The sequence below is a fragment of the Xiphophorus couchianus genome, chromosome 9 (assembly GCF_001444195.1).
Source record: "Xiphophorus couchianus chromosome 9, X_couchianus-1.0, whole genome shotgun sequence".
Lineage (NCBI taxonomy): Eukaryota > Metazoa > Chordata > Actinopteri > Cyprinodontiformes > Poeciliidae > Xiphophorus > Xiphophorus couchianus.
The window spans coordinates 18205723-18220505 of record NC_040236.1 but is presented as its reverse complement, the minus strand read 5'-3'; the positions used below and the strand labels follow the sequence as shown (position 1 = coordinate 18220505).

At 36.7% G+C, this 14783-nt stretch overlaps 1 protein-coding gene across 4 annotated transcripts in view; it reads right to left on the bottom strand.

Annotated features, from left to right (window-relative positions):
- sbno2b (strawberry notch homolog 2b) overlaps positions 1 to 14783 on the bottom strand; it is a 68352-nt gene that overhangs the window by 35985 nt on the left and 17584 nt on the right. For 3 of the 4 annotated variants that reach the window (XM_028028918.1, XM_028028915.1, XM_028028916.1), the window contains 2 exons: positions 13400 to 13479; positions 7687 to 7810 (listed from right to left, as the gene is read on the bottom strand). In XM_028028918.1, coding sequence (XP_027884719.1) covers positions 7687 to 7810; positions 13400 to 13479 — 204 coding nt within the window. Of the gene's footprint in view, positions 1 to 7686; positions 7811 to 8268; positions 8397 to 13399; positions 13480 to 14783 lie in introns of those variants that run through there. The other variant, XM_028028919.1, reaches the window with a different exon arrangement.

Sequence of the window (14783 nt, the reverse complement as noted above, 5' to 3'; positions counted from 1 at the left end):
AATATCTCATCTACATTTCTTAAGTCCTGCAAAATTGTATTTTTGTTTAGATATTTGTAAATATGCCTTGCAAAACTTCTAGTACTTTGTATTGTGTTGAGCAAGTAGCACAACTGTCAACACTTTTCTGTATTAATATCAATGTGAAAAAATATTTTTTAATAAACCCAGGAATATTTCAAACTCCAAATATAACACAGTGCACAATGAGTGTAGAAATTAACGACTCCTCAACTGTAAACTGGGATTAAAATACATTCTAAATCCACTTAACATACAACGAGATACATGTCAAGGGTGGGAACTGAGATCAAATTTAACATGCATCTTGAAGCTAAAGTAAATCACGTGTAACTCCACAAAAACAGCACGCTTATCAACTTTCAAATTAACCTTTAACTTCCTCCTTCAAACCGGGCCACTAAAAACACTTTCTGTTTGACTAACCTACAGGGAAGTAGCCCAGAATTACAAACACATTCAAGTCCTGACTGACTTGGAAAAATGTGAAGAAACGCCCTTGTTAGTGTTCAGTTGGATAAAGATTTCTTTTCCGCTTCAACAATGTTTTAATTGCCATTACCAAACAATTCAAGGCTGTATTGAGCAGACTTGAATGAACACATCTAGCATCTTTTGAGTGAAGTTGTAGTTTTGAGTCCGAGAGAAAACAAAGTCATTATAAGATTATCTAATCTATACATATGAGTTAAATGGACGCTTTTGAAGGAAGTCAGGAACCTTATTCTGAATGTTACTGTTTCTTGATGTAGTAACACATGAGAAAATGAGTTTTCAGCTTAATGCATTTACTGAATTTTTTAAAATCTGTTCTTTTATTTTTTGCGTATTGGACCTGTGGATCATCAGTAAGATCACAAGATCATGCAAGAATGATTGACTACTGCATCTAAAAAGATATTTCTTAAAAGTTTCAAGTTGCATTTAGAATGTCTGCAGAGTTGCAGGAGTTTTCAAATACAAACACTTAGTGCTGCTTTTACAGGAACCTCTGTTTACGTATTCTCACAAGAGTCTTCCTGTTTTCTGAAGCAGTTTTCTCTTTTACTCCTGTGTGCTGGAATTATATCCCATTTTAAATCTACGCAGGGACACAGTATGAGCAACTGTCACAAAGAAAGACATTATTCATCTTATGTGGGTGTTAGTGCGCTGTACAAGCAAGGTCGGCTAAAGACAAGCTGTTTTACATGTGATATATCCTGCAAATTTGAAAAGAGCTGTAAAAGGATATTTGATGCAAATGCACTCTTCCTTGAACCGCACAGAGCAAAAAGATTAGTGTAAAAATGGGAGGAACGACAATGAAGAAGAATAGTTTGTAGAAAGACCCTAAAAGGACCATGTTTATATGTGCATACCGCTGAGTAACATGCAAAAACATACAGCATGCAATGTACTTCATATGTCAAAATCTGTGCTTACAAAGTGTTCTTCACTGTTTGAGGTTAGCCAGAATGCTGAGTGAATTGCCTTTTTTCAGCTGCCTTCCAGTAAATGTTGCAACGACTCACATTCTCTGCAGAAATATTCACATTTTTTAGGGGTTTTAAACCACATTTAAGCCTGGGCAGGTATGCAGATGTGACTGTGAAGAAGTGTGCCGTTCTTTTAAAACCACAGAGGCATGTGATCGATTTTACAGTTGGTTCTTTCAGATTGTTGTTTTTGTAATTTACTTTTGTTCTTTTGATTCTACACAAAATAGTCTCCTTAAAATGTTATGCTAAATATTATTCTGCCAATAATTACTTTCCACGGTTTATAATCCTTTTATTGCATTTTGAAGTGGCTCCTATTTCAAAGGTTACTTTGTTTACGTGTTATTTCTGGGGAAATTTCTCACCTTGTTCTGTACGTTGGTGATTAAAAAGAATGCATGTTTATTCGCCTTAAGCATGGGGAAACAGTTTTGGGAAATAGTAAGTTTCTCCCCTCTCCATAAGTAAACTGTCTGAGAATGAAACTCTATGACTCCCCCCAATGGCAGTGGGAATAATTATTAGCTGTATTAATCAGAAAGCAGCAGTCAATTGGAGCCACTCCAAGCACTCAGAATGCTTAGGTAAGTAATCCTTCATCAGTGCAGCTGGAGTGACTGCATAGTGTATCATGAAATAAGGTGATGTATTATTTCATCATTCCTGTGGCATTTAAGTAGCACTTTTCTCAATTTTATCCTAGAGGGTATTAGCGCTGTCAATAAAACTCATCTACTCGCTTTTCACACCCTCCCCCTTCTCTGTGATCTGCTACTGCTCCTGCTGTAAATTCACACAGCAGTTAGCATGACCGTCGATGAGGGCAGAAAAACCGTGTTCCTGTGATTGCAAGGTATGTGCTGCTTGTGTATGAGGAGCGTGTACACGAGCATGACTGAAAGTGCTAGGACCATTCTCCTGACTCTGATCGGTTGTTTCTGGTCAAGCAGTTTATTTCTGAAGAGGCCTCTGGAGGAGGCACAGGAGCTAGATTTTGTCGATTTATCTCATAACTAACAAAATTTTGCATATTTGTTAGTTTTAAAAATTATGAAAAAAACAACAAAAAAAACCCAACATAATTTTATAAGTTAGCTATTGTAGTTTTGAATGTATTTAAAGTATTTAAACTCAATACCTAATTATTTTGACCGTGCACGCATTACATAATGTAGCTGCTTTTATGCAGCCCACCACCGCTACTACTACTCCACCTATTACTATGGCGACAGCTACTACTGCCGCTTGAAATTATGATATAACACTAGGTTTGTTGCCTCATTGTTGATGTACAGATGCACAGAAAGAGCAAGAGAACAAGTGTTTCAACATGTACGCCTACTTAACACACCAAGACTCACGCATACACAACACTCTGACTTCACAGAAGACATTAACAGTCAGCAGAGACACTGTAGCGCCAGTCTGTCATGCTAAAAGTGTTTAAACAAGATGTACACTGGATTCAACAGTAAGTAATACAGGCTGCACTTGAGAATAGCTTGTTGATGTAAGCAGTGATGTCGACAGTAAAGATGAACCCAAAGTAGATTTTCTAAAGCTACTTGAAGCTAGGCAAGCTGTCTGTTTACTACATTTCTTCCAGAAGACGTTTTCAGGGATGCATTTAGATCCATGTTCACGGATGAATTACGTGCCAGTGTGTCAATGTGCAGAGTTTGTGCAGATGACAAAATAAATGTAAGTTTACCCTGTTTTGGTTACTAAGTGTGTAGCTAATGGTGATTTCTAAATGAATCAAGTAGCCTTTTTCAGATTGAAAAAGAGGAAAAGAAGTTTTTAATCTTGTTTTTTTTAATCCTGGTAAAATAAAGGTTAAATAAAAAAATAATACTTCAATCAGACAAAGACATAGGTAATACATATATTAAATAAAGGAATTTGTAACTTACATGGAAATACTAGCATGTCTATTACTTCATTTCAAGTAAAAGGTAGTAATAGAAAGAGATTCTTTTTCCTTTTGAGTTGCAGTTATGGGTGAAAAGGTCCTATTTTTGTTCATTTTCAGTTTAATCTAATGTATGAATACATAGTCTTTTTTATTTCAATATTGAGTGTACCATTTTATTTGCTTTTAGTGTGCTAATGGAGGAACCTTTCACATATTTTTGCATCCTTCACATTACAGTTTGCTGCTTGTATTTTATGTCATGTTATGCAGAAAAAAAAGCTTTTGAAAGAAAATTTGTCAATATTCAAAGAATCAAGTTGCCAGATTCATAAAAAATATTGGTAACTCTATACAAAAGCTACGATTTAGCCAGACATTTGAAATTCTCTCATTCCCTTTTCATGAAGCGGTGCTTAACAAACTACTGCTTGTTAGTCAATTAATTGTGTCATTCTGCTCAGTTTTGAGCCACAAGTGGGCTGTTTATTACAAGGTACCTCTCAGCTAGTGTCAGTTTTAAAATGTTATCGTGATAGAAGTGGTACACCAGTCAACAACAAATTAAATGTTTTGTTTTGAAAGTCACTTCTGGATTTTGAAACGCGCTCCTTATTCTGGCAGTCTTTTTTTTTTTTAGAAGAAACAAAAGTTCAAATGCTGAACCCAGCAGAGGGATTTCAGAATATATTAGAGTATAAGGCATCCCTGAAGTTTATATCTTTGATAAACAGCTCAAAATGTAGAAGCAATATGAGAAAAAAAAATTAAGCGATTTTAAAGCTGTTTTCGAAATGGTTGTATACTTGAAAAGTAACTTCTGATTGGTGAATAAATGATCTTTAATTAGTTTTTCAAATAAAACAATCTCCTTTTCAATCAGACTCAGCAGAAACTTTCAAACACATTGAATATAATTGCCTGAAATTATGGCAGAGCTGACCAACACCCTTTTATATTACAGTGTTACGCAGTTTTACATGGAGATAACTGAGACAAATTCACATTATCTGATTTATATGCCAGTGTCCTCATATGTCACTTCAATTATTGTCTTGTTAATCTATTATCTAGTAATTCTTAGGGTGTATACATAGAGGGGAGCCTCTTCGTTGTAATACAAAACAAACCTCTGAAAGCAACAGATATAAAGAAACACATTCTGTCCACAGACTGCAGCACCGTGGTTCCTTATATGTGGATATTCGAAATGAGTTCTGGTGCATGCATAAACAAACCCTCACACTGTGGGAAGCCATGCAAACCAAAAGAGATTTCCCTAATGACCCCATTGCAGTAAATAAGAAGAGGAGATGGAAGTAAACACAAACGTCACTTGATAAACTAAATAACCTCATAAACCAATCGACCCGGCCACACAACTCTGAATATTTACTTTAATACAATTCGGCGACTCAACAGACAGTGGATATGATGCCACCAGACAGCAGACTGAGAAGGAGGGAAAAATAGGGCAGGACTGGCACAAATGGTGGGAATGAAATGGAAGAAAATGGCCTGACAGTGAGGTGCGGCATTATTAGTCATGATGACCCCATGACTTACATTTTCTCTACATGACTCACATGACGCCATGTGTCCAAATGCAGCGAGAACAGCTGAGAAAGCACAACACAAGCACAAAACGTCTCTTTTTTTTGTTTTTTTCCTTCACAGAGATGCTGACAGGCACAAGAAGGCAGAGCTTGAATGCACCAACCAAAATTGGAAAAGTTTAAAATAAAGTATGCAACTGTTTTACAAATAAAGTCAAATGTAGAATACAATATGACTCAACCTGAATGACTAATGTATAAAATGACTTCTTTAGGAAAAAAAAACTTAGCCGGACACAACTACACAGGCTCATGTGAAACTAGGGAATCCCCACATTATCGATCCACGTGACAAGGGTGACGCGTTGCTTTTCTCTCTTGAAATCATTCATATGTTGCTTTTGTTCTAGAAATAACTTAGCACTTTGTTCCAGTCAAGCATCACACCCATTTACACACCTGGAAGCTGAAGCGATGTGAAGCTGCTCTGCTTCAACTTCGGAGTCACTTCTTTAAACCAATTACAATAAACGGTTTCAGAGGTTGCACCTGGAAATTTGATTTATTTTCTTTATTTAAGAAATATGAAAAAACATGCATGATCATTATTGTTGTGTCGGTCATATAAGGTTGTAAACAAAATATTTGGAACATAAATTCTGATGCAGAATGCTTCACTTTTGGATATTAGTATTGCTCAAATGTGAATAAGCGGGTTTATCTTGAAAAGATACCAACACACGGATCATGTTGTCTGCATAAGTCACTAAGATGCAACATAAACAGTGAAATCCTCTGAGACTTGGTGAAAGACTTGTTAGATTCTCCATTACACAGCTAATGTAATGGACTTGGACACATTATGAAACTCAATGCTCTGATGTAGCAAACATGATAAATATTGTTAGATTTTTTTTCTTTATAATTGAAATAGGACCTACTAAAAATGCAATCTGAAGGCCTTTTACAGAGCAAATCAGTCAAATTCATATGTATATAGAATCCAGAATTGTCCAAACTTTTATTGGTTTAATGCCAATAAGATTCATCCCCATACATTCTAATCATACAGACCATTTTGATTATTATTTATACTACAGTACAATCAAATCCAGTAAATTTGAAAAAGTAACTTATCCAAGAAAGCCCAGACGATTGCATTGGGTTGATAACTGCAGCAATCCTGCAAGTTTAATTTCTGGTTTTCTAGTATTGACAGCCTCCATGTTCTACACTTCTACATGCGAGTGCTTAGTTAAAAGTGGGTGTTGTGGAAGTAAAGGGACAAAGAGTTTACAGCTGTCACCTCACTGCATAAGAAATTATTTATTCAGCTCCCTAAATTTCCTCTGGCTGCCTCCTACAGTAAAAACGTAAACATGTTGGGAAAACTGGTCACTTTAGATTGGCAATGGTTAAGGTTTTTGGAACGTTCTGCATTATTTAAAGGATTAGTGACAATCAGGCAAAAAAGAGCACACATCAGTCTAAGATAACAGTCAACTGATGTTGAAACACTTTACAGACCTTCTTCAGGAGTGTGAATGTGGTTTACTGAGGTGATGGAATAACAGTGTGTGAACAGTTCCTAATCTCTGGGCCCTGACCAGCTGCTGTACTTCATTCATCATATTTGTTGCATTAAGGTCTCAGAAATTGTGCTTTTTAATTTGTTTTGCTCACTTGTTTTGTCAGTGTGACTCAGTAAAACACAACTTTTCACTTTCTTTAGAGTGAAGGAATTGACAATCGCAACACAGTGAAGCTACGGTAGCCTCAGGGTTTCCATAGCTTTTCTTTTCATGGTGTTTGGGAGGTGACAAAGTGACCGGTGTTTCTACAGAAGACAGTGCTGTCCCTCCCCAACCTATTACTACACGCTGTAGGTCACTTGCTTACAACAACTCAGATGTTTGAAAACATTCCCAGTCGCAAAAGCCAAAGGTAATATCAGAGTGGAAACTAAAGAAGCATCCGTCATCACTTATTAAGGTAATCGTGCTTTGAAAACTTGGTTAGCTACAAGTGGCATATCTATTCATTTGCCCACCACACACTTTACTGCCACAAAAAGCTGGACTACTTGACCAGCTGATATCAGCTGGTTTTAAACTTTGAAGAGAAAAGCAACAACAATATCGTCAGCAATATGCATTTTAGGACTACTGCTAAATTTTGCAGCTGTTTATGTTTTTACTAAAGTCTGTGTATCAAAATCAAGGCAGGCAAAAATAATTGCAAAAAATATTATTGTAACTGCAACAATCAATATGTTGTAATTTCAGCAGTAGCAGGAATATTTCTCATGTTTTTTTAAACACAAAAGCTATTCGATTATAGTGTAACAACAAAAAACTGAGACTCACTGACCCAAGCCTATATTTGACAAGAGCCTAAATGGATTCAGGATTTAGAAATTTACCCATCTGTCTCATCACAGTAGCTGCTGTTAGTGTCACTGTAACTAAATGAACTAAAAAGGCAAGAAGGCACACACCATGTTACACTTCAGTCATAGATGAACATGAAAGATGAGCTGCAGGAGGTGGTGGGTCACACGTGTGGCCCTTTCTCATCACATGAAAGTAAAAGCAATCACTTGATAGAAAGCTGCTTTGGAGGACATATTCACATTTATATTGCTCACATAATTCCAGCATGTTACATTTTTTTTGTTGCAGATGATCAATGAATACAGTAGTGAAATGGAACCAACCTGGGCGAAGTCTCCATTCCCATTTTTAGGGAGGCTGGGAAAGTCCATGTCAGAGAATCCCGGGTACATGCTCATGTGCATATCAGGAATGTTGGTGGTAGTGCTGTTATTCAAGTGGTATTGCCTGTGGACAAAAAGAAATTGACATTTAGTTGGTTTAAAGTGCATTGTACGGAAGCAGAACAGTCTTTGCTGATGTTTTCATTATTACGGGAAGTGATATCAGCTAAGTTTAAGCTGCTACTTGCTTTATAAAGCAGTGAAATATAAACCAAAATTAGTTTTTGGTAACTATACTTAGCAGCAAGAAGACAGGTAACAAATCAGCTTCAAAGAATCCCAAACACAGTTTATTGTCACAGAAACAAAACTTACATTTAAAAAGCACTAAAGTGTTCAGTTTCAATCATGTAGTTAAAAGGTGACTGGTTATCTAACGAATGAATAGACGGCATATTCAACGGACAAAGAGGCAAACAAATGAAACTTTGGCTATTTGCAAACCAGACAGACAGGGTAGAGATGATAAGGACAACAGCCGGGCATCGACAGCAACCTAAGCAGGACAGAGAGAGCTCCTACCCTTTATCACGACCCACGTTTCCTGAACACCAAACATCTTCTGGAGCCTCAAGTTAACTTCTGCCACAAACAATCAGATCCTGTACCTCTAACATGATATGTTTTCAGTTTCCTACTGAGTCGATAAGTCACAAGCCTATGGAGAAATCCGCAGAGCAGCAGGGTTGCGTGAGCATTCAAAGCAAAAGCAAAACTAAAGACGCGTAAAGGTGAAACTGTCCTGCTATCCAATCAGCTACCAGAGCTCAAACTAAAACAACTGGAGCTGAGCCAAAGCTATTCAAAGGATTAGGCTCCTGTGTCCTAAACTCCTGGTCAGAGATCACAGTTACTGATTGATTTGGTTTCAAAACAGCCTAACCACCATAAGAGGACCACCTAATACTGCTATATAGAAATTTAATTAGTTGATGTAAAAATTATTTACAGTTGTCTGTGCTTAAACCGTATATATGGCACCTCTGTTCAAAATTAAAGCTATTAAAATAACCACAATTTTTACAGTTACACAAACAACAAATTCTTTGCCAGCACAGGGAAAATCACTAACACAGGTGTTAATTGCTGATGATTAATGGATTTAAGGAGAGCAAAGGAGGAAACGCAGTGTGATTGGTAAAAATCATCCAGACTGGAAATCCCCTTTGTGGTTTTTCTTTCCCTAGCAGAGGAGGATTATTACAGAAAACGTCTTGGCAGACCTGGTATCAGCAGCTTTCATCAACAAAGCTGGTTAGGGGCTCACAGGCACAGCAATGGACTGACCTCTCTGTGTCCCACAAGTTGTCTTCCCTCAGTTTTTAAAACCCACAATTCATTGCTTCAAATCCCATCATTCAGCAATGATGTCTCACTTGAGCCAAAGTAGTTAGCGGTTTATTTTCTGGTGGTGCACGATCTCTAAACTTGGCACAAGCACCACATCATTTTAAAAAGCAATTATGCACTGAAACTTCTCTATTTTTTATCTTCATAGATAAATGTAGCAAAATTACTGCTGTGATTTCTTGGAACATTAATTGGAAAATTAACAAAACCAAACAGGTTTGAGGTAGAAATGACTGGGAATACGGGATAAAAATGAAATACAAGTCCCAGGAAATTTAATTTATAATTCCAGTGAAGGTTAAGTGATTTTAAAAAAACAGTTTTGGAAGGTGACAGCAGGAATTTCTTCCTTTGTGGACAAATTTCATCCCAATGATTATCAACAGCTAAGCACTACTTCCATAGAAATGATGATTATCAAGTTGTTGCTTATGCGTGACACACCACTGAAGGAGCACACCCACACAAACACACGCATGCACACACAAAGCTGCTAAGGTTCCATGGAAGAACACTTCCTTGTAGCCAACACAAACATGAAGATGAAGCTCTAGTAATAGGAACTGAATGCATTGCGCGAACCTTTGGTTTTAGCTGTGGAAAGCGTGTGAGCAGGAAGTATTTTTGAATATTACACAGGAAGGAGCTTAAACCAAATGTAGGAGTTGCCACCGAGTTTCAACATGTCCCATTATCACCACCGTGGATCAAAACTTTGGCTTTGTAATGTGAGGATTTTTGCAGTTTGACCTATTTTTCCACGAGATCATCAATGAACTCTATGAGATCATCAATGAATGCAGCATGCACAAAATATGATTGAACCCAGTCATTGAGTACTGTTTTGCAATATAGCTGCTTTTCTTTTTTTTTCTTTGCATTTTTAATCACTATTTTTGTCTCATTGCATATAATGCCATAAAATATTATAAAACTTTAAAGTCCTTTGTAATAATAAGTTACGTAATTTATTTTTTTGTCATAATAATTCTTAACTTGGACAAAAATCTAAAATAAATATATTTGGCAGTAGCTTTCAACATATTGCTAAGCTGAATATGATTTTTTCCCCCTTTCTACTCTTTCTACATTAACAGGCTGATATTGGCTGATTAGTTTTGTCTGGCTGCCTCAAGTTGGCTAATGAGGCACCCTAAAATGTAATTTTAAAATGTATATAATAGTTTTAAAATTACATCAAATTGATAGTTTCTAATCCTTAGATACATGTTTTTTAATCAAAACTTTACTTATGCTAAGATTACTATTCATTTAAACAATTTGGGAGAGTCCATGTGATAGCATAGCTTTACACAGTAATGATTAATTGGCTTTTGATATATATTATGACAACCCCTACACACACTGCTCCTTTCTGTTGCATCATAACAACAGATTAGCCAAGATAAAGAGAATTTGACCGCCACCAGCCAGGTTCACCATTGGGTTCAATTCTAGATATCTGAAGGTGCTGCTATGAACCAGAGATTAACATGCTTTGGTCCGAAATGCGCGAATAAACCCCAAACAAAAGCAAAACACCATGTGAAGTTGTTGGGCGAAGCTGGACCGAAAGTGAAGTATTAACACATCAGTCCTGTACCAATATGGGCTGGAAGGCTGCTCAGAGAAGAAGAAGCTTTTGCTCAGAAAACAACATAAACATAGAGATTATGGTTTGCAAATGTACTCAGGAGGGTTCTATTTTTTACCAATAATGACTTTGAAAAAAGGTAAAAAAATAATTCATAAACTGAATAAAATGCTACTTAATAAAATGGAATGAATCTGCTCAATATTCTGGCATGTAGGAAATCTTCTTGATCCTGACTGACCTAAAACAGGGAATATTTAGTTTATAGTTAATGTCAGAAAAAAAAAGGTTACAGGTCTCTTTATAAAACACATGTATATCTGGTTTCAACTGAATAAAAAGACATAATTTATTTCCTCTCAGTAGAATCTGAGAAGGCTCGTGTGAGCGAGGTGGACTACAAACCTGACCCTCACCCTAACCTGGGTTGTGCCGGTTCTGTCAGGAGGAAATGGGACTCAGAACTCAAACTATTGTGATACCAGCAAAGGCAATAGTACCAAATACTGAGGAAATGTAAGCAAGCTTATGATTTTGAAGACATCAAAAAATAAATCTCTGATCCCATTAATGTAACTTTATTGAGAAAAATGTCACATTAATGTGTCAATATTTAATTTCAGATAGGGAAGAAAAAAATGTAGGAAATTAAAAGCCAACAGCTGTCTAGAATTAAAAACTCTGACATTTATTTTACACATGATATGTTATGTACTGTAACTATGTAAACTATCAACAGTGTATCAGTTTTCTAAAAAGATAGTGTTTGATCACATACAGTACGCACAGAGGTTTCTGTGGTCTGTAGAAGTCTGGTGCTCGTTCCACAAAATACATCAGAAGATCTGCTGCAGCTTCATGCTGCACAGCAAGTTTTAACACTTTCCAGCACTAAAACAACAATTACGGTAATGTAGCATGATCTGCTTGACTAGCAATTTGAATGCTAACACACAAATTAAGAGGATTAATTATGAAGAGGCTGATATAGTTGTCTTTATGGTTCTTATGATCATTCATAGGAACAGTATGTACTTTGCAGATGTGAGTGGGCACTGTAAGTCAACATTCGAGCAAACATAGCACTTCCCATGCATGTTTTCTCCTCACTGGTGTCATGTGATCATCTCCCTCCTCTGCACGTTCTCAACAACAGTCTAAGCAGGCAAGATTGCACTTTCGAGTCTAACCAATTTTACTTTGGACAGGAGAGTGCAAAGTTACCCAGGCATCAGGCGGCATGGTGGACTTACAAGGTCGTGAGAATCAGAAAACCAGAAGCAAACACAATAAAAGGTAGTCATACAAAAATTACTGCTTTATGTGCTCTGTCCTGTTTCGTAAAAACCTGGCCTAAGTGTTCCAGGAAATCTCTGAAAACAAAAATTTTACAAACGCAAAACCATTGAAGATAATGCAAATTTTAGGCTTTATTTTTTAAAGGTTACCTCACTTTAATTGTGCTCGATAAGGTTCAACTAGCCCAATTCAAAAGAAATTGATAATCAATCACATAATTTTTGTCTGAGCCAGACCCTTTTTTGCATCTCTCCTGTACATAGTAAGATAGAAAGTGAGATAAGGTCCTTACTATGAGCTTGACATTATAAAGCTCCACTTTGAGTGAACTTGAAAACCACACAAAGCGCCTTCACGTCACCAGATGTTATAACTTTCAAAGAAACACATCGCAGTAACAAAACGAAACTCTTGATGTGAAGAAAAAATTCATCATTCATAGTAAGAAGAAAAGAAAAAGTAAAGGGCCCATTTCGAAAGAATTAAAAGTAATTTAAAAAATGCAGCAAATGGGACAAAATGCTATTTATTACAATAATCAGCTGCTGGACAGTAAATTACAACACAGACAAACATAGGCAGAAATTATAAATTAAACATATCAAGCCTTTTTTTTCTTTTCTATTTGTTTTTTATTATTGTTTTTGTGGGCTCTAGTGTCCCTTTTTCAAGGTAGGATGACAGGAAAGGGGGGGCAAAACATGCGGTAAACGTCGTTGGGTCCGGGAGTCGAACCCGCGACAGCCGCGTCGAGGCCACGTTGCCTCTGAATGTGGGTCGCGTTAACCCCTCCGCCACCATGGCACGCCCCCATATCACGCCTTTTTAACACAAAAAATTCAAACCTGCACTGTGCCATATAAACCATGCTCTTTAATACAGACTTAAATTGGCGGTTGGCCAACATTCACCTGCACAAAGCAGCACCGTTTCTGTACACTCAGATAGATTTCTGCAGTGTTTTCTTGTCGGTTCACAGGAAACAGAAACACAACAACTGACTGATAAACACTGTGTTCAAAATGACACGTCGTATTTAGTGGCACGATCACACAAGCAGCTCTAACTTGCAGGAAGTCTAACACTCAACCCCCTACCCCAAATGCAGGCTGACGTCAAGCCGCCCACAGCAGGAAATAAAAGAGGTCTCACAGATTAGACCAATCTGGCGTGAAGTGAGCTGGTGGTGAGGGAACTGCATTAGGTCACACCAAGTGGGTGCATTTGTGAAATTTAAGTCGAGAAATTTTGTAGCCGTTTCTTTAAAAGCTGAAACATTTCCTTTCTGTTACCTAACGGTCAAATTTTACTGCTGTGTAATGTCAAACTTTATTTCACTTGCAATGTTTTTGCTGTCAAAACTGGAATTTGAGTCTTGTGAAAGCGAGTTGTGATTTTAGATTGACTTACTGGTTTCCAGATTGCATAGGGCAGTATCCAGGCTGCTGAGAAAAGGGTCCCCAGGTACCAGAGGAGGTAAATATTGAACTCTGAAACATAGAGAGACAGTTAAAATAACATCTATTTTTTTTGGGACTTGATAAATCCACTCAGTTATGACCTAGAAGTCAGTATAGTTTTGTCCGCAGTCAATATGGTTGTGTTTTTTTTTTAAATTTTTTTACCAAAAAATTATGACCAAGCAGTTCGAACAACGGTCTTTTTTGTTACATATTTCCTCTATGTGACTCAATGAATTCAACAGAATTTCGCAGAAGCAATCATCCCGATGTGGTTTCAATTTACTGAGTGGATATTTTGAGAAATTCTCAGGAGTTTCAGACAATAAAGCAGACATGGTAGGATTTTCTTTTCTTCTTTTTTTTTTTTTTTTACGAGTTAAACATTTTAGGGAATATTTCTTTGGTCGAGGGAAGTTTAAACTAAGTTTGACTTTGGCTTTAAAAATATTATTTTTAATTATACTGAAACCAAATATCCACTTTGTATCCAAGCAAAGTTATGAAGAAATATGGAGCAAACACCCTAAAGGCTGCTGGCATAGTCAAATCAAATTATATAATAATTATATCTCATAATACTCTGCAAAGGGAAGGAAAACCCCTTGGTCTCAACTCTGCAAAACGTCCGCCAGAGGATTGCTTCCTTTTTCTATTGATTTCAGGTCTCTAGTCAAAATTTCTTTCTTATGAGCACTGGCACAAATGATAGGCACACCTGAAATTTTTGGACCACATTGCATTTGACATAGCAGTTTCACAGGTTCACATTAAACAAAAGAATAAAAGTCACTGTCAATAAAGGCTTGTAAATGATCAATTAACAATCAAGTAAACATAACACTCTCAAGCAAAATAATACCGGACAAGTAACCTACTGAAAAGTGTTTGAAGTGCTTCTGTGTATTGAAATTTAAACATAAAAGAAAAATCTTTACTGTATAAAGAGCTAAAACCTTCAAAGTGTCAGGGGGAGTTAGTAATTATACAAAGTGTTTGTCAACTACAGAATAAGAATAAGCTCAATCTGACAGAGAATCTGTGAAGGCAGATTGCAGATTATGGTGATGACGAGGAGGATTTCGAGTCTGAATGAGTCTGTGCTCTTCACTGAAGAAAAATATCAAAACACCAGCGAAACATGCAAAGAGTAGTTAAAAGTGAGCTTGAATGCTGTATAAAGATTTTTGACATGCCTTTTTAAAAACGTGCAATAAAAACAATTTTTACTTCTTTTATACAATGTTATATTTTGAGCCATATCCGTCTCGTTTTCTGCCTACTTCTTGATGGAATTACTTGTGATCTGCCAAATTCTGAATCATACTGGGCGT